At 50.0% G+C, this 24,601-nt stretch overlaps 2 protein-coding genes across 4 annotated transcripts in view; one reads left to right on the top strand and one right to left on the bottom strand.

The window, feature by feature from the left end:
- ikbkg (inhibitor of nuclear factor kappa B kinase regulatory subunit gamma) overlaps positions 1-6,279 on the top strand; it is a 91,919-nt gene extending 85,640 nt beyond the window's left edge. For all 3 annotated transcript variants that reach the window (XM_055932755.1, XM_055932754.1, XM_055932753.1), the window contains exon 14: positions 6,075-6,279. In XM_055932755.1, coding sequence (XP_055788730.1) covers positions 6,075-6,235 — 161 coding nt within the window. In that variant the 3' untranslated portion in view covers positions 6,236-6,279. The remainder of the gene's footprint in view (positions 1-6,074) is intronic.
- Positions 6,280-15,717: 9,438 nt separating this feature from the next.
- Positions 15,718-16,671, bottom strand: LOC129861370 (nerve growth factor-like). The gene has a single exon (XM_055932752.1). The coding sequence runs from the start codon at positions 16,660-16,662 to the stop codon at positions 15,814-15,816; it is 849 nt and encodes a 282-aa protein (XP_055788727.1). The 5' UTR covers positions 16,663-16,671; the 3' UTR covers positions 15,718-15,813.
- Between the last annotated feature and the right edge of the window lie 7,930 nt (positions 16,672-24,601).

Here is a 24,601-nt window from a genome sequence, read left to right as displayed (position 1 = left end):
AGGTACACACACCTCCAACCAGGTACACATCACCCCACAACCAGGTACACACACCTCCAACCAGGTACACACACCTCCAACCAGGTACACATCACCCCACAACCAGGTACACATCACCCCACAACCAGGTACACACCCCCCCACAACCAGGTACACACACCTCCAACCAGGTACACATCACCCCACAACCAGGTACACACCCCCCACAACCAGGAACACACCCCCCACAACCAGGTACACCCCCCCCGCAACCAGGTACACCCCCCCCACAACCAGGTACACACACACCAACCAGGTACACACACACCAACCAGGTACACCCCCCCACAACCAGGTACACACCCCCCAAAACCAGGTACACACCCCCCCCACAACCAGGTACACCCCCCCCCCCGCAACCAGGTACACACCCCCCCCCCCCCGCAACCAGGTACACACCCCCCACAACCAGGTACACCCCCCCCCCGCAACCAGGTACACACCCCCCACAACCAGGTACACCCCCCCCCCACAACCAGGTACACACCCCCCACAACCAGGTACACACCCCCCACAACCAGGTACACACACACCAACCAGGTACAAACCCCCTCCAACCAGGTACACCCCCCCCACAACCAGGTACACACACCCCCCGCAACCAGGTACACACACCCCCCGCAACCAGGTACACACACACCAACCAGGTACACACCCCCCACAACCAGGTACACACACCCCCCGCAACCAGGTACACACACACCAACCAGGTACACACACCCCACAACCAGGTACACACCCCCCACAACCAGGTACACACCCCCCACAACCAGGTACACCCCCCCACAACCAGGTACACACCCCCCACAACCAGGTACACCCCCCCCCCACAACCAGGTACACACCCCCCACAACCAGGTACACCCCCCCACACAACCAGGTACACACCCCCCACAACCAGGTACACACCCCCAACAACCAGGTACACACCCCCCACAACCAGGTACACACCCCCCACAACCAGGTACACACCCCCTCACAACCAGGTACACACCCCCTCCAACCAGGTACACACCCCCCACAACCAGGTACACACACACCAACCAGGTACAAACCCCCTCCAACCAGGTACACCCCCCCCACAACCAGGTACACACACCCCCCGCAACCAGGTACACACACCCCCCGCAACCAGGTACACACACACCAACCAGGTACACACCCCCCACAACCAGGTACACACACCCCCCGCAACCAGGTACACACACACCAACCAGGTACACACCCCCTCCAACCAGGTACACACCCCCCACAACCAGGTACACACACACCAACCAGGTACACCCCCCCACAACCAGGTACACACCCCCCACAACCAGGTACACCCCCCCCCACAAACAGGTACACACCCCCCACAACCAGGTACACCCCCCCACACAACCAGGTACACACCCCCCACAACCAGGTACACACCCCCCACAACCAGGTACACCCCCCCACACAACCAGGTACACACCCCCCCACAACCAGGTACACACCCCCCCACAACCAGGTACACCCCCCCCAACAACCAGGTACACAACCCCAACAACCAGGTACACACCCCCCACAACCAGGTACACACCCCCCAACAACCAGGTACACACCCCCCACAACCAGGTACACACCCCCCACAACCAGGTACACACCCCCTCACAATCAGGTACACCCCCCCCCCCCACAACCAGGTACACACCCCCCCACAACCAGGTACACACCCCCAACAACCAGGTACACACCCCCAACAACCAGGTACACGCCCCCCACAACCAGGTACACACCCCCTCACAACCAGGTACACCCCCCCCACAACCAGGTACACACCCCCCACAACCAGGTACACCCCCCCCCCCCCCACAACCAGGTACAACCCCCCCCAAACCCCCCACACAACCAGGTACACACCCCCCCACAACCAGGTACACCCCCCCACAACCAGGTACAACCCCCCCCCCACACAATCAGGTACACCCCCCCCAAATCCCCCACACAACCAGGTACACACACCCCCAACAACCAGGTACACCCCCCCCCCCCCCAAACCAGATACAACCCCCCCCCCCCCCAAACCAGGTACAACCCCCCCCACACAACCAGGTACACACCCCCCCACAACCAGGTACACACACCCCACAACCAGGTACACACACCCCCAACAACCAGGTACATCCCCCCCCCCCCCCCCCACAACCAGGTACACGCCCTCCCTCCCCCCTCCAACCAGGTGCACCCCCCCCCCCAACCAGGTACACGCCTCCCCCCCCCCCAACCAGGTACACGCCCTCCCCCCCCCAACCAGGTACACGCCTCCCCCCTCCAACCAGGTCCACCCCCCCCCCCTCCAACCAGGTCTACCCCCCCCCCCCAACCAGGTCCACGCCCCCCCCCCCCAACCAGGTCCACCCCTCCCCCCTCCAACCAGGTCCACCCCTCCCCCCTCCAACCAGGTCCACCCCCCCCCTCCAACCAGGTCCACCCCTCCCCCCTCCAACCAGGTCCACCCCCCCCCCTCCAACCAGGTCCACCCCCCCCCCCCCTCCAACCAGGTCCCCCCCCCCCCCCCAACCAGGTCCACGCCCCCCCCCCTCCAACCAGGTCCACGCCCCCCCCCCCCCCCCAACCAGGTCCACGCCCCCCCCTCCAACCAGGTCCACCCCCCCCCCACCCCTCCAACCAGGTCCACGCCCCCCCCTCCAACCAGGCCCACCCCCCCCCCCCACCCCTCCAACCAGGTCCACGCCCCCCCCTCCAACCAGGTCCACCCCCCCCCACCCCCTCCAACCAGGTCCACCCCCCCCCACCCCTCCAACCAGGTCCACCCCCCCCCCCACCCCTCCAACCAGGTCCACGCCCCCCCCTCCAACCAGGTCCACCCCCCCCCCCCACCCCCTCCAACCAGGTCCACGCCCCCCCCTCCAACCAGGTCCACCCCCCCCCCTCCAACCAGGTCGACCCCCCCCCCCACCCCTCCAACCAGGTCCACCCCCCCCCCCACCCCTCCAACCAGGTCCACGCCCCCCCCTCCAACCAGGTCCACCCCCCCCCAACCCCTCCTAACAAGGTCCACCCCCCCCCCCCTCCAACCAGGTCCACCCCCCCCCCCCTCCAACCAGGTCCACCCCTCCCCCCTCCAACCAGGTCCACCCCCCCCCCCCTCCAACCAGGTCCACCCCCCACCCCTCCAACCAGGTCCACCCCCCCCCCCTCCAACCAGGTCCACCCCCCCCCCCACCCCCTCCAACCAGGTCCACCACCCCCCACCCCTCCAACCAGGTCCACCCCCCCCCCCTCCAACCAGGTCCACCCCCCCCCCCACCCCCTCCAACCAGGTCCACCACCCCCCACCCCTCCAACCAGGTCCACCCCCCCCCCCTCCAACCAGGTCCACCCCCCCCCCACCCCTCCAACCAGGTCCACGCCCCCCCCTCCAACCAGGTCCACCCCCCCCCCCCCCCCCACCCCTCCAACCAGGTCCACCCCCCACCCCCCCACCCCTCCAACCAGGTCCACGCCCCCCCGCCTCCAACCAGGTCCACCCCCCCACCCCCCACCACTCCAACCAGGTCCACCCCCCCCCCCACCCCTCCAACCAGGTCCACCCCCCCCCCACCCCTCCAATTAGGTCCCCCCCCACCCCTCCAACCAGGTCCACGCCCCCCCCCCCTCCAACCAGGTCCACCCCCCCCCTCCACCCCTCCAACCAGGTCCATGCCCCCCCCTCCAACCAGGTCCACCCCCCCCCCCACCCCTCCAACCAGGTCCACGCCCCCCCCTCCAACCAGGTCCACCCCACCCCTCCAACCAGGTCCACGCCCCCCCCCCCAACCAGGTCCACGCCCCCCCCCCCCTCCCCAACCAGGTCCACGCCCCCCCCCCTCCCCAACCAGGTCCACGCCCCCCCCCCCCCCCCCCCAACCAGGTCCACGCCCCCCCCCCCCTCCCCAACCAGGTCCACCACCCCCCCCCCCAACCAGGTCCACGCACCCCCCCCCTCCAACCAGGTCCACGCCACCCCCCCCCAACCAGGTCCACGCCCCCCCCCCTCCAACCAGGTCAGAGCATGTGAGCTGAGCTCATCTCTCCTGGAGTCCAACCACTCCGCTCCTATTCATTAAAATCACCATTTAACCAACACACATTTTTCTGACTACCTCGAACCTACCGATTGGTTTTGAAGTATTGAAACCAAACCATATGATTGGAATGAAAAGTATTTGAATTAACATAAAATGGTGAACATAAGAAGAGCTCATTTCAAATAGACTGAAGGCCTCCAGTCTTTGGGAATCTCTCTCAATTTCTATTACAATTTAAGGGCTTTATTGGTATGGAAAACATATGTCTACATTGCCAAAGCAAGTGAACTAGATATTAAACAAGTGAAACAATACAGAAACATTAACAGTAAACATTAAACTCACAGAAGTTCCCAAAGAATAAAGACATTTCAAATGTCATATTATATATATACAGTGTTGTAACGATGTACAAATTGTTAAAGTACAAAAGGGAAAATAAATAAACATAAATATGGGTTGTATTTACAATGGTGTTTGTTCTTCACTGGTTGCCCTTTTCTTGTGGCAACAGGTCACACATCTTGCTGCTGTGATGTCACACTGTGGTATTTCACCCAGTAGATATGGGAGTTTATCAAAATTGGGTTTGTTTTCGAATTCTTTGTGGATCTGTGTAATCTGAGGGAAATATGTGTCTCTAATATGGTCATACATTGGGCAGGAGGTTAGGAAGTGCAGCTCAGTTTCCACCTCATTTTGTGGGCAGTGAGCACATAGCCTGTCTTCTCTTGAGAGCCATGTCTGCCTACGGCAGCCTTTCTCAATAGCAAGGCTATGCTCACTGAGTCTGTACATAGTCAAGGCTTTCATTAAGTTTGGGTCAGTCACAGTATATTGCCACTGTTTAGGGTCAGATAGCATGGTCAGGTATTCTGCCACTGTGGACTCTCTGTTTAGGGTCAGTCAGTGGTCAGGTATTCTGCCACTGTGTACTCTCTGTTTAGGGCCAGTCACAGTGATCAGGTATTCTGCCACTGTGTACTCTCTGTTTAGGGTCAGTCAGTGGTCAGGTATTCTGCCACTGTGTACTCTCTGTTTAGGGCCAGATAGCATGGTCAGGTATTCTGCCACTGTGTACTCTCTGTTAAGGGACAGTCACCATGGTCAGGTATTCTGCCACCGTGGACTCTCTGTTTAGGGCCAGATAGCATGGTCAGGTATTCTGCCACTGTGGACTCTCTGTTTAGGGTCAGTCAGTGGTCAGGTATTCTGCCACTGTGTACTCTCTGTTAAGGGACAGTCACAGTGGTCAGGTATTCTGCCACTGTGTACTCTCTGTTTAGGGTCAGTCACAGTGGTCAGGTATTCTGCCACGGTGTACTCTCTGTTTAGGGCCAGTCACAGTGGTCAGGTATTCTGCCACTGTGTACTCTCTGTTTAGGGTCAGTCACAGTGGTCAGGTATTCTGCCACTGTGTACTCTCTGTTTAGGGTCAGTCACCATGGTCAGGTATTCTGCCACCGTGTACTCTCTGTTTAGGGCCAGATAGCATGGTCAGGTATTCTGCCACTGTGTACTCTCTGTTAAGGGACAGTCACCATGGTCAGGTATTCTGCCACTGTGGACTCTCTGTTTAGGGCCAGATAGCATGGTCAGGTATTCTGCCACTGTGTACTCTCTGTTAAGGGACAGTCTCAGTGGTCAGGTATTCTGCCACCGTGGACTCTCTGTTTAGGGCCAGTCTCAGTGGTCAGGTATTCTGCCACTGTGGACTCTCTGTTTAGGGACAGATAGCATTCTAGTTTGCTCTTTCTCTCTCTCTGGTAGTAAATAATACAACTAAAGAAAATGACATAAAACGGTAACAGTGTTAGAAATATGAAAGACTAAAAACATAGTAAATGATTGCTTATTATGCAGATGTTATTATCCAGTGTGTTGCTCCTTCACCCATGAGTTCTTTTTCCTTTGGCTTTTTGGAATAAATGTAGTTTTTGTAGTAATTAATAAATGGAGTAATTTCTGTCTCATCTGCAGGGAGTGCATTTAACTCCTCCTCCCGCAGCGTGGGATTGGCTGCAGAGGGAGTGGCTGGAGGCGGGGCTGAAGAGCTTCCTGACTACCGCTGTCCAAAGTGCCAGTACCAAGCCCCCGACATGGACACACTGCAGATACATGTCATGGACTGTATCCAGTAACACACACACACCTAGAAACACACACACAGATGTGTGTGTGGGGGGGGGGGGGGGGGGGGGCTGAAACGACAGTAGATCATCAGCATGATGATGTCATTGTCATAGACCTCTCTCCTTCTCATCTCCCTCTCTACAGTCCTCCCGCACACTCACACCTCCCTCACTCCATATCAATCTCTCCATATTTTATTTATTTATCTAGGCAAGTCAGTTAAGAACAAATTCTTATTTTCAATGACGGCCTACCGGGGAACAGTGGGTTAACTGCCTTGTTCAGGGGACAGAACGACAGATTTGTACCTTGTCAGCTCTGGGATTTGATCTTGCAACCTTTCAGTTACTAGTCCAACGCTCTAACCACTAGGCTACCCTGCCGCTCAATATCTCTCTCTCTCCATATCAATATATCTCTTTCTCTCTCTCTCCATATCAATATATCTCTTTCTCTCTCTCTCCATATCAATGTATCTCTTTCTCTCTCTCTCCATATCAATATATCTCTTTCTCTCTCTCTCCATATCAATGTATCTCTTTCTCTCTCTCTCCATATCAATGTATCTCTTTCTCTCTCTCTCCATATCAATGTATCTCTTTCTCTCTCTCTCCATATCAATATATTTTTTTTATTTTTTTTATTTAACCGTTTTTTTACCAGGTAAGTTGACTGAGAACACGTTCTCATTTGCAGCAACGACCTGGGGAATAGTTACAGGGGAGAGGAGGGGGATGAATGAGCCAATTGTAAACTGGGGATTATTAGGTGACCATGATGGTTTGAGGGCCAGATTGGGAATTTAGCCAGGACACCGGGGTTAACACCCCTACTCTTACGATAAGTGCCATGGGATCTTTAATGACCTCAGAGAGTCTGGACACCCGTTTAACGTCCCATCCGAAAGACGGCACCCTACACAGGACAGTGTCCCCAATCACTGCCCTGGGGCATTGGGATATAAAGAGTACCTCCTACTGGCCCTCCAACACCACTTCCAGCAGCATCTGGTCTCCCATCCAGGGACTGACCAGGACCAACCCTGCTTAGCTTCAGAAGCAAGCCAGCAGTGGTATGCAGGGTGGTATGCTATCTCGTCAGCGGAGTCAATCACCACCTTCCAGAGACACCTGAAACCCCACCTCTTTAAGGAATACCTAGGATAGGATAAAGTAATCCTTCTAACCCCCCCCCCCCCCCCCCCCCCTTAAAAGATTTTGATGCACTATTGTAAAGTGGTTGTTCCACTGGATGTCATAAGGTGAATGCACCAATTTGTAAGTCGCTCTGGATAAGAGCGTCTGCTAAATGACTTTAATGTAAATTTAAAAAATATCTTTCTCTCTCCATATCAATCTCTCTCTCCATACCAATATATCTCTTTCTCTCTCTCCATACCAATATATCTCTCTCTCTCTCTCCATACCAATATATCTCTTTCTCTCTCTCCATACCAATATATCTCTTTCTCTCTCTCCATACCAATATATCTCTTTCTCTCTCTCCATATCAATATCTTTCTCTCTCTCCATATCAATCTCTCTCTCTCTCTCCATATCAATATATCTCTTTCTCTCTCTCCATATCAATCTCTCTCTCTCTCCATATCTCTCTCTCTCTCTCTCCATATCTCTCTCTCTCTCTCTCTCCATATCAATCTCTCTCTCCATATCTCTCTCTCTCTCTCTCTCCATATCAATCTCTCTCTCCATATCTCTCTCTCTCTCTCTCTCCATATCAATCTCTCTCTCTCTCCATATCAATCTCTCTCTCTCTCCATATCAATATATCTCTCTCTCTCTCCATACCAATATATCTCTTTCTCTCTCCATACCAATATATCTCTTTCTCTCTCTCCATATCAATCTCTCTCTCTCTCTCCATATCAATATATCTCTTTCTCTCTCTCCATACCAATATATCTCTTTCTCTCTCTCCATATCAATATCTTTCTCTCTCTCCATATCAATCTCTCTCTCCATATCAATATCTTTCTCTCTCTCCATATCAATCTCTCTCTCCATATCAATATCTTTCTCTCTCTCCATATCTCTCTCTCTCTCTCCATATCAATCTCTCTCTCTCCATATCAATCTCTCTCTCTCTCTCCATATCAATATCTCTCTCCATATCAATATCTCTCTCTCTCCATATCAATCTCTCTCTCCCTCCACATCCCTCCTTCCTGCTATCCCTCTGACTGAAAGTGTAAATGAGTCTTCTGACCTCCAACCCCTGACCCTGTGTACCAGGGGTGTATTCATTACGGAAACCGTTTAAGAACCAAACTAAAGCAAACAGAGCAAAACAAGTTTCTATTGGACAAATTCAGGTAGGTCCCGCCCCGTTTTGTTCGGTTTGCTTCAAGTTAGGAAACGTTTTGCAACAAATTGAATACCGCCCGATAATTCACCATGGCCATTTGTGTGAATATTGTCTGTAATTCTAGGTCTTTCATGTACAGAGTGTTTTAAATTGTTGTATTGGAGACGTAATAAATATATAAATATTGACATATCACAAAGCTTCGGAAGGTTTTAATGAATATGTTTTGGCTCCCAAATAGTTTTCCAGTTCCCTGCTTTACCTGAGCTGAGTACATGATGGGTCACTGGGATGAGACCACTCTGATTCACATATGGGAGGTCAAATCCTCATTTCCACAGAAAGATATAACATTGTTTTGCTGTATTTACTATGTGGTTTAATCCAAAATATACAAATCAAATCTAGAAGAAAAAGTGAGGTGGTTGATTAAACAATGTGAAAGGATGTTTACCGACGTCAGGGATGGAAAACCCAGGGTTTCTAAACCCTTCGGAGGGTTTTCACCAACCCAACAACGACTCATTACTCTTGAGCTTTGAACACAGTGACATCTGCTGGTCAGAATGAAATATTATCGTGTTTGTTTATATAGACTCGTTGCATCCATCAAAACGTTGTGGGCACAATGGAAAGGAAGTTAGCAATCCCACATCCTGCTTACCCTTTTTGGCTCCAGGTTCACTATTATTTAGGATGCTGATGCTGAAGAGAAATTATTATAGGCTCAACTAAATAAAACTAGATATTTGAACAATGATGGGAAAACGGCGTTTCACAGGAAGTCTTTTATCAACCATTGGCAGGAATCGATCTTGCGGTCTGATCCCAAATCATGACCCTACCTGCTGAGCTACAGCTCAGGTGCTATAAACAAAATGCATTTGAATTAAATTCATAAATGATGTGTCCAGGTGAGATTCGGTGTTTGAAAAGAACTTTGCGTCAATGACAAACACTGGCATCACGGCCAAATCAGGTCTGGCATTCTGCAACATGGTCATGCGATCAAAATAAGCTTCGGACGTCCTCGATCACATCGTCATGTTACTTTGAAACGAGAAAAACATATAATACATATTTACAAAGACCATTGCATGATATGCTTATCGAAACTCATTATTTAAAAGTTAGGGCGGTTGGACCAAATTATTTTCCAATCATTTCGTTGTGAACAGAACCATTCCGTCCCACAGTTCCTACCAGCAAAATAAAGTTCTGAACCGGTTCGAAACAAAAATGAGTAACGGTTTATATCGTTCCTTTCTGAACCTCTGAAATCGTTTATTTTGTTTTACATGAAATGAGTTCACCAATAGATAGAGCAGCGGCAAGCTGTGTACCTGCATTGAACAGACAAGTGGAGTGTAGGGTGCGACATGCAGGAGAGTATGGAGCGTCGTTTGGGTCTTAAAGCACGTGGTCAAAACGCGATCTTTTTAATGCTACGTGTGTAAAGTAAACAGGTGCACGCGTTAAATGAACGTCTTCACGCGATAAATGAACGCCAACATGCGTCAAATATTCTTGCAGGCGATTCAACAAGTGCTAAATAAACGGCTGCAAGCGGTCCTGCACACGTCAAGTTAACGCCTACAGCTGCTAAATATACACCTACACACGCTAACCTAACGCGTTCCTTAATATGCTCATTTTACAGTTTCCCTATTTCCTCCTTTCAACAGGTTTCACAGTTTGAAGGAACGTCCTTCCCCACTGCAAGCAGAGTTTGAACCTTTACAAGGGAACGGTTTTGTCTTTGAAATGTGTTGTTACTGAATCGTAAAGTTGATCAGCTAGTTTACAGTGGAAGGATCTGTTTCTCATCACTGGCTATAAAATGCAGCTAACATTAATCTAGCACCAGGATCAGGGGTGCTTAGCACACGCTACATCGGAGATTTTGCTAGCTACATTTAGCTAACGTCGGTAGCCTCGAACCCCGGCCATATTATATCACATAGCCTCGAACCCCGGCCATATTATATCACATAGCCTCGAACCCCGGCCATATTATATCACATAGCCTCGAACCCCGGCCATATTATATCACATAGCCTCGAACCCCGGCCATATTATATCACATAGCCTCGAACTTTCCCCGGTCATATTATATCACATAGCCTCGAACTTTCCCCGGTCATATTATATCACATAGCCTCGAACTTTCCCCGGTCATATTATATCACATAGCCTCGAACTTTCCCCGGTCATATTATATCACATAGCCTCGAACTTTCCCCGGTCATATTATATCACATAGCCTCGAACTTTCCCCGGTCATATTATATCACATAGCCTCGAACTTTCCCCGGTCATATTATATCACATAGCCTCGAACTTTCCCCGGTCATATTATATCACATAGCCTCGAACTTTCCCCGGTCATATTATATCACATAGCCTCGAACTTTCCCCGGTCATATTATATCACATAGCCTCGAACTTTCCCCGGTCATATTATATCACATAGCCTCGAACTTTCCCCGGTCATTCTGCTGGCCGCAGGGAACGGCACCGTCTTGTGTTTTATTAAAAGCCAAGCTGAAAAACATGTAAACTATAACAGCCACGGAAACACATTGGACTGTGTTAATACTATCAAGGTAAATTAACTCACATACTAGCAAGATTGTTGCTTGCATACAGGGCCAGGCATATACATAGACTAGACAACGGATACTACATGATAGGTTTAGACACTACATGACGGGTTTAGACACTACATGACGGGTTTAGATACTACATGATAGGTTTAGATACATGATAGGTTTAGATACTACATGACAGGTTTAGATACTAGATGATAGGTTTAGATACTACATGACGGGTTTAGATACTACATGACGGGTTTAGATACTACATGATAGGTTTAGATACTACATGATAGGTTTACATACTACATGATAGGTTTAGATACTACATGATAGGTTTAGATACTAGATGACAGGTTTAGATACTACATGACAGGTTTAGATACTACATGACAGGTTTAGATACTACATGACAGGTTTAGATACTACATGACAGGTTTAGATACTACATGACGGGTTTAGATACTACATGACGGGTTTAGATACTAGATGACGGGTTTAGAAACTAGATGACAGGTTTAGATACTACATGATAGGTTTAGATACTACATGACGGGTTTAGATACTACATGATAGGTTTAGATACTACATGATAGGTTTAGATACTACATAACGGGTTTAGATACATGATAAAAATAACCTTTTGGGTTTTTTCTATGTATTATCTTTTACCAGATATAATTTGTTAACCTCTTCTACATTAATTTCACATTTCCACAAACTTCAAAGTGTTTCCTTTCAAATAATTTCAATAATATATATATCCTTGCTTCAGGTCCTGAGCTACAGGCAGTTGGATTTGGGTAAGTCATTTTAGGAGAAAATTGAAAAAAAAGGGTCTGCAACAGAATCGGCAGAATGAAAACACCCCTGATTAGTACTAGATTCAAAATCTGATCCTTTGATTGGGTGAACAACATATATGTTCATGCTGCAAGAACTCTGATTGGTTGGAGTTTATGAAGTTGTCATAATTACTGTGTTAGTCTATGGAAGGGGGTGAGGAACCATGAGCCTCCTACGTTTGTTATTGAAGTCAATGTACCCAGAGGAGGATGGAAGCTAGCTGTCCTCCGGCTACACCATGGTGCTACCCTACAGAGTGCTGTTGAGGCTACTGTAGACCATTACATAACAGGAGGGAAGCTAGCTGTCCTCCGGCTACACCACGGTGCTACCCTACAGAGCACTGTTGAGGCTACTCTAGACTTCCATTACAAAACAGTCTGTTTTAATATATTATTTGGTGACGTGAATATAGTTAGTATAGTTTTATCTAAAAAGGATATATTTTTTTTATGTTTCGCTATTTTAACTTTTATGAAATTCACTGAGGTGGATGCTCCTCCTCTTCTTCATCTGTGAAGACTCGCTGACCACCAGTGATAGCTCTGACATTACGTCATTCCCAACACCATTCCGGAAGGCTCCGTTCACCCCAGTGCTCCAAGGTCTCCAAGGTGACAGGTATACCGGTGTTCTAGGAGCAGCTTGGTGATCCCATCTCTCCTGGAAGGTGTATTATGCTGGGTCAACACGGACAGGGTGAGATTCCACCTCTCTGACACGCACGCATGAACACACATGCACACGCAAACCACACATGGTATTAATAGAGATCATCCGTATCCCCCAACCATGTGACAGGATACAGGAGAAAGGAGGCAGGAGACAGGAGGCAGGAGACAGGAGGCAGGAGGCAGGAGACAGGAGACAGAAGGCAGGAGACAGGAGGCAGGAGGTAGGAGGCAGGAGGTAGGAGGCGGGAGACAGGAGGCAGGAGACAGGAGGCAGGAGGCAGGAGGCAGGAGACAGGAGACAGAAGGCAGGAGGCAGGAGACGGGAGACGGGAAACAGGAGGTATTAGACAGGAGACAGGAGACAGGAGGCGGGAGACGGGAGACAGGAGACAGGAGGCAGGCGACAGGAGGCAGGAGGTGGGAGTAGGGAGACGCGAGGCAGGAGACAGGGGACAGGAGGCAAGCGACAGGAGGCAGGAGGCGGGAGGCGGGAGACGGGAGACGGGAGACGGGAGGCGGGAGACGGGAGACGGGAGGCGGGAGACGGGAGACGGGAGGCGGGAGGCGGGAGGCGGGAGACGGGAGACGGGAAACAGGAGGTAGGAGACAGGAGGCAGGAGACAGGAGACAGGAGGCAGGCGACAGGAGGCAGGAGGCGGGAGTAGGGAGACGCGAGGCAGGAGACAGGAGGCGGGAGCAGGGAGACGCGAGGCAGGAGACAGGAGGCAGGAGACAGGAGGCAGGAGGCAGGAGACAGGAGGCAGGAGGCAGGAGACAGGAGGCAGGAGTAGGGAGACGCGAGGCAGGAGACAGGAGGCGGGAGTAGGGAGACGCGAGACAGGAGGCAGGAGACAGGAGGCAGGAGACAGGAGGCAGGAGACAGGAGGCGGGACACAGGCATGTACTGAAGTGTTTAATAAATAACAGCATCATCATCAACAACAACAAAAAGTTGAATTCATGATGTACAGTGCCTTCAGATGGTATTCAGACCCCTTGACTTTTTCCACATTTTGTTACTTTACAGCCTTACACTAAAATGTATTAAATAATTTTTCCCCCTCATCAATCTATACACCCCCTTAATGACAAAGCAAAAATAGGTTTTTAGAAATTGTTGCTAATGTATACAAAAAAAAATATATAAAAAAATATCACATTTACATATGTTTTCAGACCCTTGGCTGTGTGTTTAGGGTCGTTGTCCTGTTGGAAGGTGAACCTTCGCCCCAGTCTGAGGTCCTGAGGCTCCGGAGCAGCTTTTCATCAAGGATCTCTCTGTACTTTGCTCCGTTCATCTTTCCCTCGATCCTGACTAGTCTTCCAGTCCCTGCCACTGAAGAACATCCCCACAGCATGATGCTGCCACCACCGTGCTTCACCGTAGGGATGGTGCCGGGTTTCCTCCAGACGTGATGCTTGGTATTCAGGGCAAAGAGTTGAATCTTGGTTTCATCAAACCAGAGAGTTTTGTCTCTCATGGTCTGAGAGTCCTTTAGATGCCTTTTGGCAAACTCCAAGCGGACTGTCATGTGCCTTTTACTGAGGAGTGGCTTCTGTCTGGCCACTCTACCATAAAGGGCTGATTGGTGGAGTGCTGCAGAGATGGTTGTCCTTCTGGAAGGTTCTCCCATCTAGACAGAGGAACTCTAGAGCTCCGTCAGATTGACCATCGGGTTCTTGGTCCCCTCCCTGACCAAGGCCTTTCTTCCCCGATTGCTCAGTTTAGCCAGGCGGCCAGCTCTAGGAAGAGGGCAGGTGGTTCAATTAACAAAGGGTATGAATACTTATGTAAATAAGGTATTTCTGTTGTGTATTTTAATACATTTGAAAAAATGTCTACAAACCTGTTTTCACTTTGTCATTATGGGGAATTGTGTGTAGTTTGATGAACAATTTATTTTCTGTTGTAAAAGTCATGGGGTCTGAAAAGTTTCCGAAGCCACTGTATATATATACACTTATTTAATATATATTCGACTGTATAAACTATAAATATGACATGCAGTTCTCATAAGTTAGAAGAACCAGAAATCTGACTGAGGTAGGGAGAGGGGAAGGGGCTGGTCGGATACAGGGGAGTGTGTGTGTGGGAGTGTGTGTGTGTGTGGGAGTGTGTGTGTGTGTGGGAGAATGTCTGTGTGTGGGAGTGTGTCTGTGTGTGTGGGAGTGTGTGTGTGTGTCTGTGTGTCTGTGTTTGTCTGTGTGTGGGAGTGTGCCTGTGTGTGGGAGTGTGTCTGTGTGTGGGAGTGTGTCTGTGTATGGGAGTGTGTGTGTGTGTGTGGGAGTGTGTCTGTGTGTGGGAGTGTGTCTGTGTGCGGGAGGGGAGTCTGTGTGTGGGAGTGTGTCTGTGTGTGTCTGTGTGTGGGAGTGTGTCTGTGTGTGGGAGTGTGTCTGTGTGTGGGAGTGTGTCTGTGTGTGGGTGTGTGTCTGTGTGTGGGAGTGTGTCTGTGTGTGGGAGGGGAGTCTGTGTGTGGGAGTGTGTCTGTGTGTCTGTGTGTGGGAGTGTGTCTGTGTGTGGGAGTGTATCTGTGTGTGGGAGTGTGTCTGTGTGTGGGAGTGTGCCTGTGTGTGGGAGTGTGTCTGTGTGTGGGAGTGTGTCTGTGTGTGGGAGTGTGTCTGTGTGTGGGAGTGTGCCTGTGTGTGGGAGTGTGTCTGTGTGTGGGAGTGTATCTGTGTGTGGGAGTGTGTCTGTGTGTGGGAGTGTGTCTGTGTGTGGGAGTGTGTCTGTGTGTGGGTGTGTGTCTGTGTGTGGGAGTGTGTCTGTGTGTGGGAGGGGAGTCTGTGTGTGGGAGTGTGTCTGTGTGTCTGTGAGTGGGAGTGTGTCTGTGTGTGGGAGTGTGTCTGTGTGTGGGAGTGTGCCTGTGTGTGGGAGTGTGTCTGTGTGTGGGAGTGTGTCTGTGTGTGGGAGTGTGCCTGTGTGTGGGAGTGTGTCTGTGTGTGGGAGTGTGTCTGTGTGTGGGAGTGTGCCTGTGTGTGGGAGTGTGTCTGTGTGTGGGAGTGTGTCTGTGTGTGGGAGGGGAGTCTAACACTACAATACAACTGTAGTGGCTGTTTCAAGGTTGTTTACGTGTCAGACTGTGCAATCGGTGTTTGTTTGTGTGTGTGTGTGTGTATATATGGGTCCATCGTCCTCGGGGTGAGAGGTCAGTGCCTCCAGGACTTGCGGCTGAGGACACACACACACGCTGCGTTGATGCGTATCAGCCTCCACGCCGTCTGTTCCTTGAACTTGGTGAGCGCACGCACGAACGTGTGTGTGTTGGTGCAGTACGAGTTCCAGTGGCGGCTGTCGATGCCGCGACACCCTGCTTTAGAGCCGGCCCCTCCCCCGGCTCCGCCCCCCGGGGGTGTGGCCACGCGGCAGGTGGTCTCGTAGAAGAACTGTCTCTTGCGGACGTTGTCTATCTTCACCTCTGGTAGAACCTCCACCTCGTTGCCGGCGATGTCCGTGGCCTTGGTCAGGTTCCCCAACCACACGCTGATGCTGTCACACACGGAGTATTCCCCCCTGTGCATGGGCTGCCCCCCCGCTCTCCGCCTCACCCTCACTCCCCCATCCCCCACCCCTTCCTCCTCATCCCCCGTCTCCCCCCCAAGGGTGTGGTGAGACGGGGGTACGTCGCTGAAGACGACGCGCGGTGAGGTGCGGTACTTCCTCTTGCTGAACAGTTTGGGGTCCACCTCCGGGATGGAGGGGGTAGAGGAGGAGTCTGTCTCAGAGTGGCCCAGGGAAGAGCTCCTGTCCTGGGGTAGAGAGGCTGGTCTGTGGGCCTGTCTGGTCCGGCTGGGTCTCTGCTGAGTCTCCCTGTCTGCTGCTGGCTGCTCCTGCTGAGGTGACGCTGACAGGCGGGCCGTCCGCTGCTGTTCTGCTCTGCCATTGGCTGCTGTGTGTTGTTGTGCACTGTGGTTGGCAGCCACCGGGCCCAGGGCCCCGTCCATGTTCAGTACAGCCTGGATGCCAATGAGCAGGAGCACCAACAGCAACGACCTCATGGGCACACGTCCTGTCAACAACAACACACGTCCTGTCAACAACAACACACCCTGTCAACAACAACACACCCTGTCAACAACAACACACACCCTGTCAACAATAACACACGTCCTGTCAACAATAACACACGTCCTGTCAACAATAACACACATCCTGTCAACAATAACACACATCCTGTCAACAATAACACACATCCTGTCAACAATAACACACGCCCTGTCAACAATAACACACGTCCTGTCAACAATAACACACGTCCTGTCAACAACAACACACCCTGTCAACAACAACACACATCCTGTCAACAACAACACACACATCCTGTCAACAATAACACACATCCTGTCAACAATAACACACGTCCTGTCAACAATAACACACGTCCTGTCAACAACAACACACGTCCTGTCAACAACAACACACCTCCTGTCAACAACAACACACCTCCTGTCAACAACAACACACATCCTGTCAACAACAACACACATCCTGTCAACAACAACACACATCCTGTCAAAAATAACACACATCCTGTCAACAACAACACACATCCTGTCAACAACAACACACATCCTGTCAAAAATAACACACATCCTGTCAACAACAACACACGTCCTGTCAACAACAACACACTCCCTGTCAACAACAACACACCCTGTCAACAACAACACACATCCTGTCAACAACAACACACCCTGTCAACAATAACACACACCCTGTCAACAACAACACATGTCCTGTCAACAACAACACACATCCTGTCAACAACAACACACGCCCTGTCAACAACAACACACATCCTGTCAACAACAACACACGCCCTGTCAACAACAACACACCCTGTCAACAACAACACACATCCTGTCAACAACAACACACCCTGTCAACAATAACACACACCCTGTCAACAACAACACACGTCCTGTCAACAACAACACACGTCCTGTCAACAACAACACACGCCCTGTCAACAACAACACACCCTGTCAACAACAACACACATCCTGTCAACAACAACACACCCTGTCAACAATAACACACACCCTGTTAACAATAACACACATCCTGTCAACAATAACACACACCCTGTCAACAATAACACACACCCTGTCAACAACAACACACATCCTGTCAACAACAACACACACTCTGTCAACAACAACACCCTGTCAACAATAACACACATCCTGTCAACAACAACACGCGTCCTGTCAACAATGACACACATCCTGTCAACAACAACACACACCCTGTCAACAACAACACACCCTGTCAACAATAACACACCCTGTCAACAATAACACACACCCTGTCAACAACACACACCCTGTCAACAATAACACACACTCTGTCAAAAACAACACACCCTGTCAACAATAACACACATCCTGTCAACAACAACACACCCTGTCAACAACAACACACATCCTGTCAACAATAACACACACCCTGTCAACAACAACACACCTCCTGTCAACAACAACACACGTCATGTCAACAACAACACACGTCCTGTCAACAATAACACACATCCTGTCAACAACAACACACACCCTGTCAACAACAACACACCCTGTCAACAATAACACACCCTGTCAACAACAACACACACTCTGTCAACAACAACACCCTGTCAACAATAACACACATCCTGTCAACAACAACACACACCCTGTCAACAACAACACACGTCCTGTCAACAATAACACACCCTGTCAACAACAACACATGTCCTGTCAACAACAACACACCCTGTCAACAACAACACACCCTGTCATCAACAACACATACCCTGTCAACAACAACACACCCTGTCAACAATAACACACGTCCTGTCAACAACAACACACGTCCTGTCAACAACAACACAAATCCTGTCAACAACAACACACACCCTGTCAACAACAACACACCCTGTAAACAATAACACACGTCCTGTCAACAACAACACACACCCTGTCAACAACAACACACCCTGTCAACAACAACACACATCCTGTCAACAACAAAACACACCCTGTCAACAACAACACACCCTGTCAACAACAACACACCCTGTCAACAACAACACACGTCCTGTCAACAACAACACAAATCCTGTCAACAACAACACACCCTGTCAACAACAACACACCCTGTCATCAACAACACATACCCTGTCAACAACAACACACCCTGTCAACAATAACACACGTCCTGTCAACAACAACACACGTCCTGTCAACAACAACACAAATCCTGTCAACAACAACACACACCCTGTCAACAACAACACACCCTGTAAACAATAACACACGTCCTGTCAACAACAACACACACCCTGTCAACAACAACACACCCTGTCAACAACAACACACGTCCTGTCAACAACAAAACACACCCTGTCAACAACAACACACCCTGTCAACAACAACACACCCTGTCAACAATAACACACACCCTGTCAACAACAACACATGTCCTGTCAACAACAACACACATCCTGTCAACAACAACACACGCCCTGTCAACAACAACACACATCCTGTCAACAACAACACACACCCTGTCAACAACAACACACCCTGTCAACAACAACACACATCCTGTCAACAACAACAACACACCCTGTCAACAATAACACACACCCTGTCAACAACAACACACGTCCTGTCAACAACAACACACGTCCTGTCAACAACAACACACGCCCTGTCAACAACAACACACCCTGTCAACAACAACACACATCCTGTCAACAACAACACACCCTGTCAACAATAACACACACCCTGTTAACAATAACACACATCCTGTCAACAATAACACACACCCTGTCAACAATAACACACACCCTGTCAACAACAACACACATCCTGTCAACAACAACACACACTCTGTCAACAACAACACCCTGTCAACAATAACACACATCCTGTCAACAACAACACGCGTCCTGTCAACAATGACACACATCCTGTCAACAACAACACACACCCTGTCAACAACAACACACCCTGTCAACAATAACACACCCTGTCAACAATAACACACACCCTGTCAACAACACACACCCTGTCAACAATAACACACACTCTGTCAAAAACAACACACCCTGTCAACAATAACACACATCCTGTCAACAACAACACACCCTGTCAACAACAACACACATCCTGTCAACAATAACACACACCCTGTCAACAACAACACACCTCCTGTCAACAACAACACACGTCATGTCAACAACAACACACGTCCTGTCAACAATAACACACATCCTGTCAACAACAACACACACCCTGTCAACAACAACACACCCTGTCAACAATAACACACCCTGTCAACAACAACACACACTCTGTCAACAACAACACCCTGTCAACAATAACACACATCCTGTCAACAACAACACACACCCTGTCAACAACAACACACGTCCTGTCAACAATAACACACCCTGTCAACAACAACACATGCCCTGTCAACAACAACACACCCTGTCAACAACAACACACCCTGTCATCAACAACACATACCCTGTCAACAACAACACACCCTGTCAACAATAACACACGTCCTGTCAACAACAACACACGTCCTGTCAACAACAACACAAATCCTGTCAACAACAACACACACCCTGTCAACAACAACACACCCTGTAAACAATAACACACGTCCTGTCAACAACAACACACACCCTGTCAACAACAACACACCCTGTCAACAACAACACACGTCCTGTCAACAACAAAACACACCCTGTCAACAACAACACACCCTGTCAACAACAACACACCCTGTCAACAACAACACACGTCCTGTCAACAACAACACAAATCCTGTCAACAACAACACACACCCTGTCAACAACAACACACCCTGTAAACAATAACACACACTTTGTCAACAATAACACACGTCCTGTCAACAATAACACACATCCTGTCAACAACAAAACACACCCTGTCAACAACAACACACCCTGTCAACAACAACACACGTCCTGTCAACAACAACACACACCCTGTCAACAACAACACACCCTGTCAACAACAACACACACCCTGTCAACAACAACACACCCTGTCAACAATAACACACCCTGTCAACAATAACACACACTCTGTCAAAAACAACACACCCTGTCAACAATAACACACATCCTGTCAACAACAACACACCCTGTCAACAACAACACACATCCTGTCAACAATAACACACACCCTGTCAACAACAACACCTCCTGTCAACAACAACACACGTCATGTCAACAACAACACACGTCCTGTCAACAATAACACACATCCTGTCAACAACAACACACACCCTGTCAACAACAACACACCCTGTCAACAATAACACACCCTGTCAACAACAACACACACTCTGTCAACAACAACACCCTGTCAACAATAACACACATCCTGTCAACAACAACACACACCCTGTCAACAACAACACACGTCCTGTCAACAATAACACACCCTGTCAACAACAACACATGTCCTGTCAACAACAACACACCCTGTCAACAACAACACACCCTGTCATCAACAACACATACCCTGTCAACAACAACACACCCTGTCAACAATAACACACGTCCTGTCAACAACAACACACGTCCTGTCAACAACAACACAAATCCTGTCAACAACAACACACACCCTGTCAACAACAACACACCCTGTAAACAATAACACACGTCCTGTCAACAACAACACACACCCTGTCAACAACAACACACCCTGTCAACAACAACACACGTCCTGTCAACAACAAAACACACCCTGTCAACAACAACACACCCTGTCAACAACAACACACCCTGTCAACAACAACACACGTCCTGTCAACAACAACACAAATCCTGTCAACAACAACACACACCCTGTCAACAACAACACACCCTGTAAACAATAACACACACTTTGTCAACAATAACACACGTCCTGTCAACAATAACACACATCCTGTCAACAACAAAACACACCCTGTCAACAACAACACACCCTGTCAACAACAACACACGTCCTGTCAACAACAACACACACCCTGTCAACAACAACACACCCTGTCAACAACAACACACGTCATGTCAACAACAACACACGTTCTGTCAACAACAACACACGTCATGTCAACAACAACACACGTCATGTCAACAACAACACACGTCCTGTCAACAACAACACACGTTCTGTCAACAACAACACACGTCATGTCAACAACAACAACACACCCTGTCAACAATAACACACACTCTGTCAACAATAACACACGTCCTGTCAACAATAACACACATCCTGTCAACAACAAAACACACCCTGTCAACAACAACACACCCTGTCAACAACAACACACCCTGTCAACAACAACACACGTCATGTCAACAACAACACACGTTCTGAAACAGTTCCAGATACATTAACACACTGCTATAGACACATATACATTAACACACTGCTATAGACACAGATACATTAACACCCTGCTATAGACACAGATACATTAACACACTGCTATAGACACAGATACATTAACACAGTGCTATAGACACAGATACATTAACACACTGCTATAGACACAGATACATTAACACACTGCTATAGACACAGATACATTAACACCCTGCTATAGACACAGATACATTAACACACTGCTATAGACACAGATACATTAACACACTGCTATAGACACAGATAAACAGACACAATATGGACTCTGTGTTCTATGAATCCTCTTCACAGACATAGAACATGAGTGGGCATTGACCAGACGACAGCTAGAGTCAGTAGTGTGTGTTGGAGTGAAATATACAATACATTACAGAAACCTAAAAAAACAAACTTATGTAGTACTTTAAAGTATTTTTACTCAAGTAACACTCAAACCCTTGACAGTCAACAGACCAGATGTATGTCTTTGAGCCAATTCATTTTAAATCATACACTCAAGAAGTTATAAAGATAATTTAGTTGCGAATGTCAACCTGCAGTACCCTGGTCGGCCTTCATCCAGAGTTACTCAATGAGAGGGGGGCAGCACTGAGCTAGCAACGTCACTTCCTGGAGTATCTCAAACTGCACATGTTATATCCCCTGAATGTCAACCTGCAGTACCCCGGTCAGGCCTTCATCCAGAGTTACTCAATGAGAGGGGGGCAGCACTGAGCTAGCAACGTCACTTCCTGGAGTATCTCAAACTGCACATGTTATATCCCCTGAGGACGCCATCTGAACTGACTTCATTTGGCTTCGATGCGCTCTTGAGTCGTCACGTATGAATGAATGGTGACACGTGATTAATGGCTTTGTCCGTTCGTATTTGCAGTCATTGGATACAACCCACAAACACATTAAAAACACGTGGTCTGTGGCTGGGCTCAGTCCATACACATACACCCTGTCAACATACTTGACCTTGACCTTGACCTCTCTCTAGGACCAGCTGGCTAGGCCCTCCCTGTCTCTCTCTAGGACCAGCTGGCTAGGCCCTCCCAGTCTCTCTCTAGGACAAGCTGGCTAGGCCCTCCCAGTCTCTCTCTAGGACCAGCTGGCCCTCCCAGTCTCTCTCTAAGACCAGCTGGCTAGGCCCTCCCTGTCTCTCTCTAGGACCAGCTGGCAACGTCCTCCCAGTCTCTCTCTAGGACCAGCTGGCTAGGCACTCCCAGTCTCTCTCTAGGACCAGCTGGCTAGGCCCTCCCAGTCTCTCTCTAGGACCAGCTGGCTAGGCCCTCCCAGTCTCTCTCTATGACCAGCTGGCTAGGTCCTCCCAGTCTCTCTCTATGACCAGCTGGCTAGGTCCTCCCTATCTCTCTCTAGGACCAGCTGGCCCTCCCAGTCTCTCTCTATGAGCAGCTGGCTATGTCCTCCCAGTCTCTCTCTATCAGCTGGCTAGGCCCTCCCAGTCTCTCTCTAGGACCAGCTGGCTAGGTCCTCCCAGTCTCTCTCTATGACCAGCTGGCTAGGTCCTCCCTGTCTCTCTCTAGGACCAGCTGGCTAGGTCCTCCCAGTCTCTCTCTATGACCAGCTGGCTAGGTACTCCCTGTCTCTCTCTAGGACCAGCTGGATAGGCCCTCCCAGTCTCTCTCTAGGACCAGCTGGCTAGGCCCTCCCAGTCTCTCTCTAGGACCAGCTGGCCCTCCCAGTCTCTCTCTAAGACCAGCTGGCTAGGCCCTCCCTGTCTCTCTCTAGGACCAGCTGGATAGGCCCTCCCAGTCTCTCTCTAGGACCAGCTGGCTAGGCCCTCCCAGTCTCTCTCTAGGACCAGCTGGCCCTCCCAGTCTCTCTCTAAGACCAGCTGGCTAGGCCCTCCCTGTCTCTCTCTAGGACCAGCTGGCTAGGCCCTCCCAGTCTCTCTCTAGGACCAGCTGGCTAGGCCCTCCCTGTCTCTCTCTAGGACCAGCTGGCAACGTCCTCCCAGTCTCTCTCTAGGACCAGCTGGCTAGGTACTCCCAGTCTCTCTCTAGGACCAGCTGGCTAGGCCCTCCCAGTCTCTCTCTAGGACCAGCTGGCTAGGCCCTCCCAGTCTCTCTCTATGACCAGCTGGCTAGGTCCTCCCAGTCTCTCTCTATGACCAGCTGGCTAGGTCCTCCCTGTCTCTCTCTAGGACCAGCTGGCCCTCCCAGTCTCTCTCTATGAGCAGCTGGCTATGTCCTCCCAGTCTCTCTCTATCAGCTGGCTAGGCCCTCCCAGTCTCTCTCTAGGACCAGCTGGCTAGGTCCTCCCAGTCTCTCTCTATGACCAGCTGGCTAGGTCCTCCCTGTCTCTCTCTAGGACCAGCTGGCTAGGTCCTCCCAGTCTCTCTCTATGACCAGCTGGCTAGGTCCTCCCAGTCTCTCTCTAGGACCAGCTAGCCCTCCCAGTCTATCTCTAGGACCAGCTGGCTAGGCCCTCCCTGTCTCTCTCTAGGACCAGCTGGCTAGGTCCTCCCAGTCTCTCTCTATGACCA

The sequence above is a fragment of the Salvelinus fontinalis genome, chromosome 8 (genome assembly GCF_029448725.1).
Source record: "Salvelinus fontinalis isolate EN_2023a chromosome 8, ASM2944872v1, whole genome shotgun sequence".
Taxonomy (NCBI): Eukaryota; Metazoa; Chordata; class Actinopteri; order Salmoniformes; family Salmonidae; genus Salvelinus; species Salvelinus fontinalis.
The sequence above is the reverse complement of the archived record's forward strand: the minus strand, read 5'-3'. Positions and strand labels throughout refer to the sequence as shown.

Bases quoted from the DNA above. Each gene is read 5' to 3' on its own strand.
- LOC129861370 (XM_055932752.1), bottom strand. From the start codon at position 16,662: ATGAGGTCGTTGCTGTTGGTGCTCCTGCTCATTGGCATCCAGGCTGTA.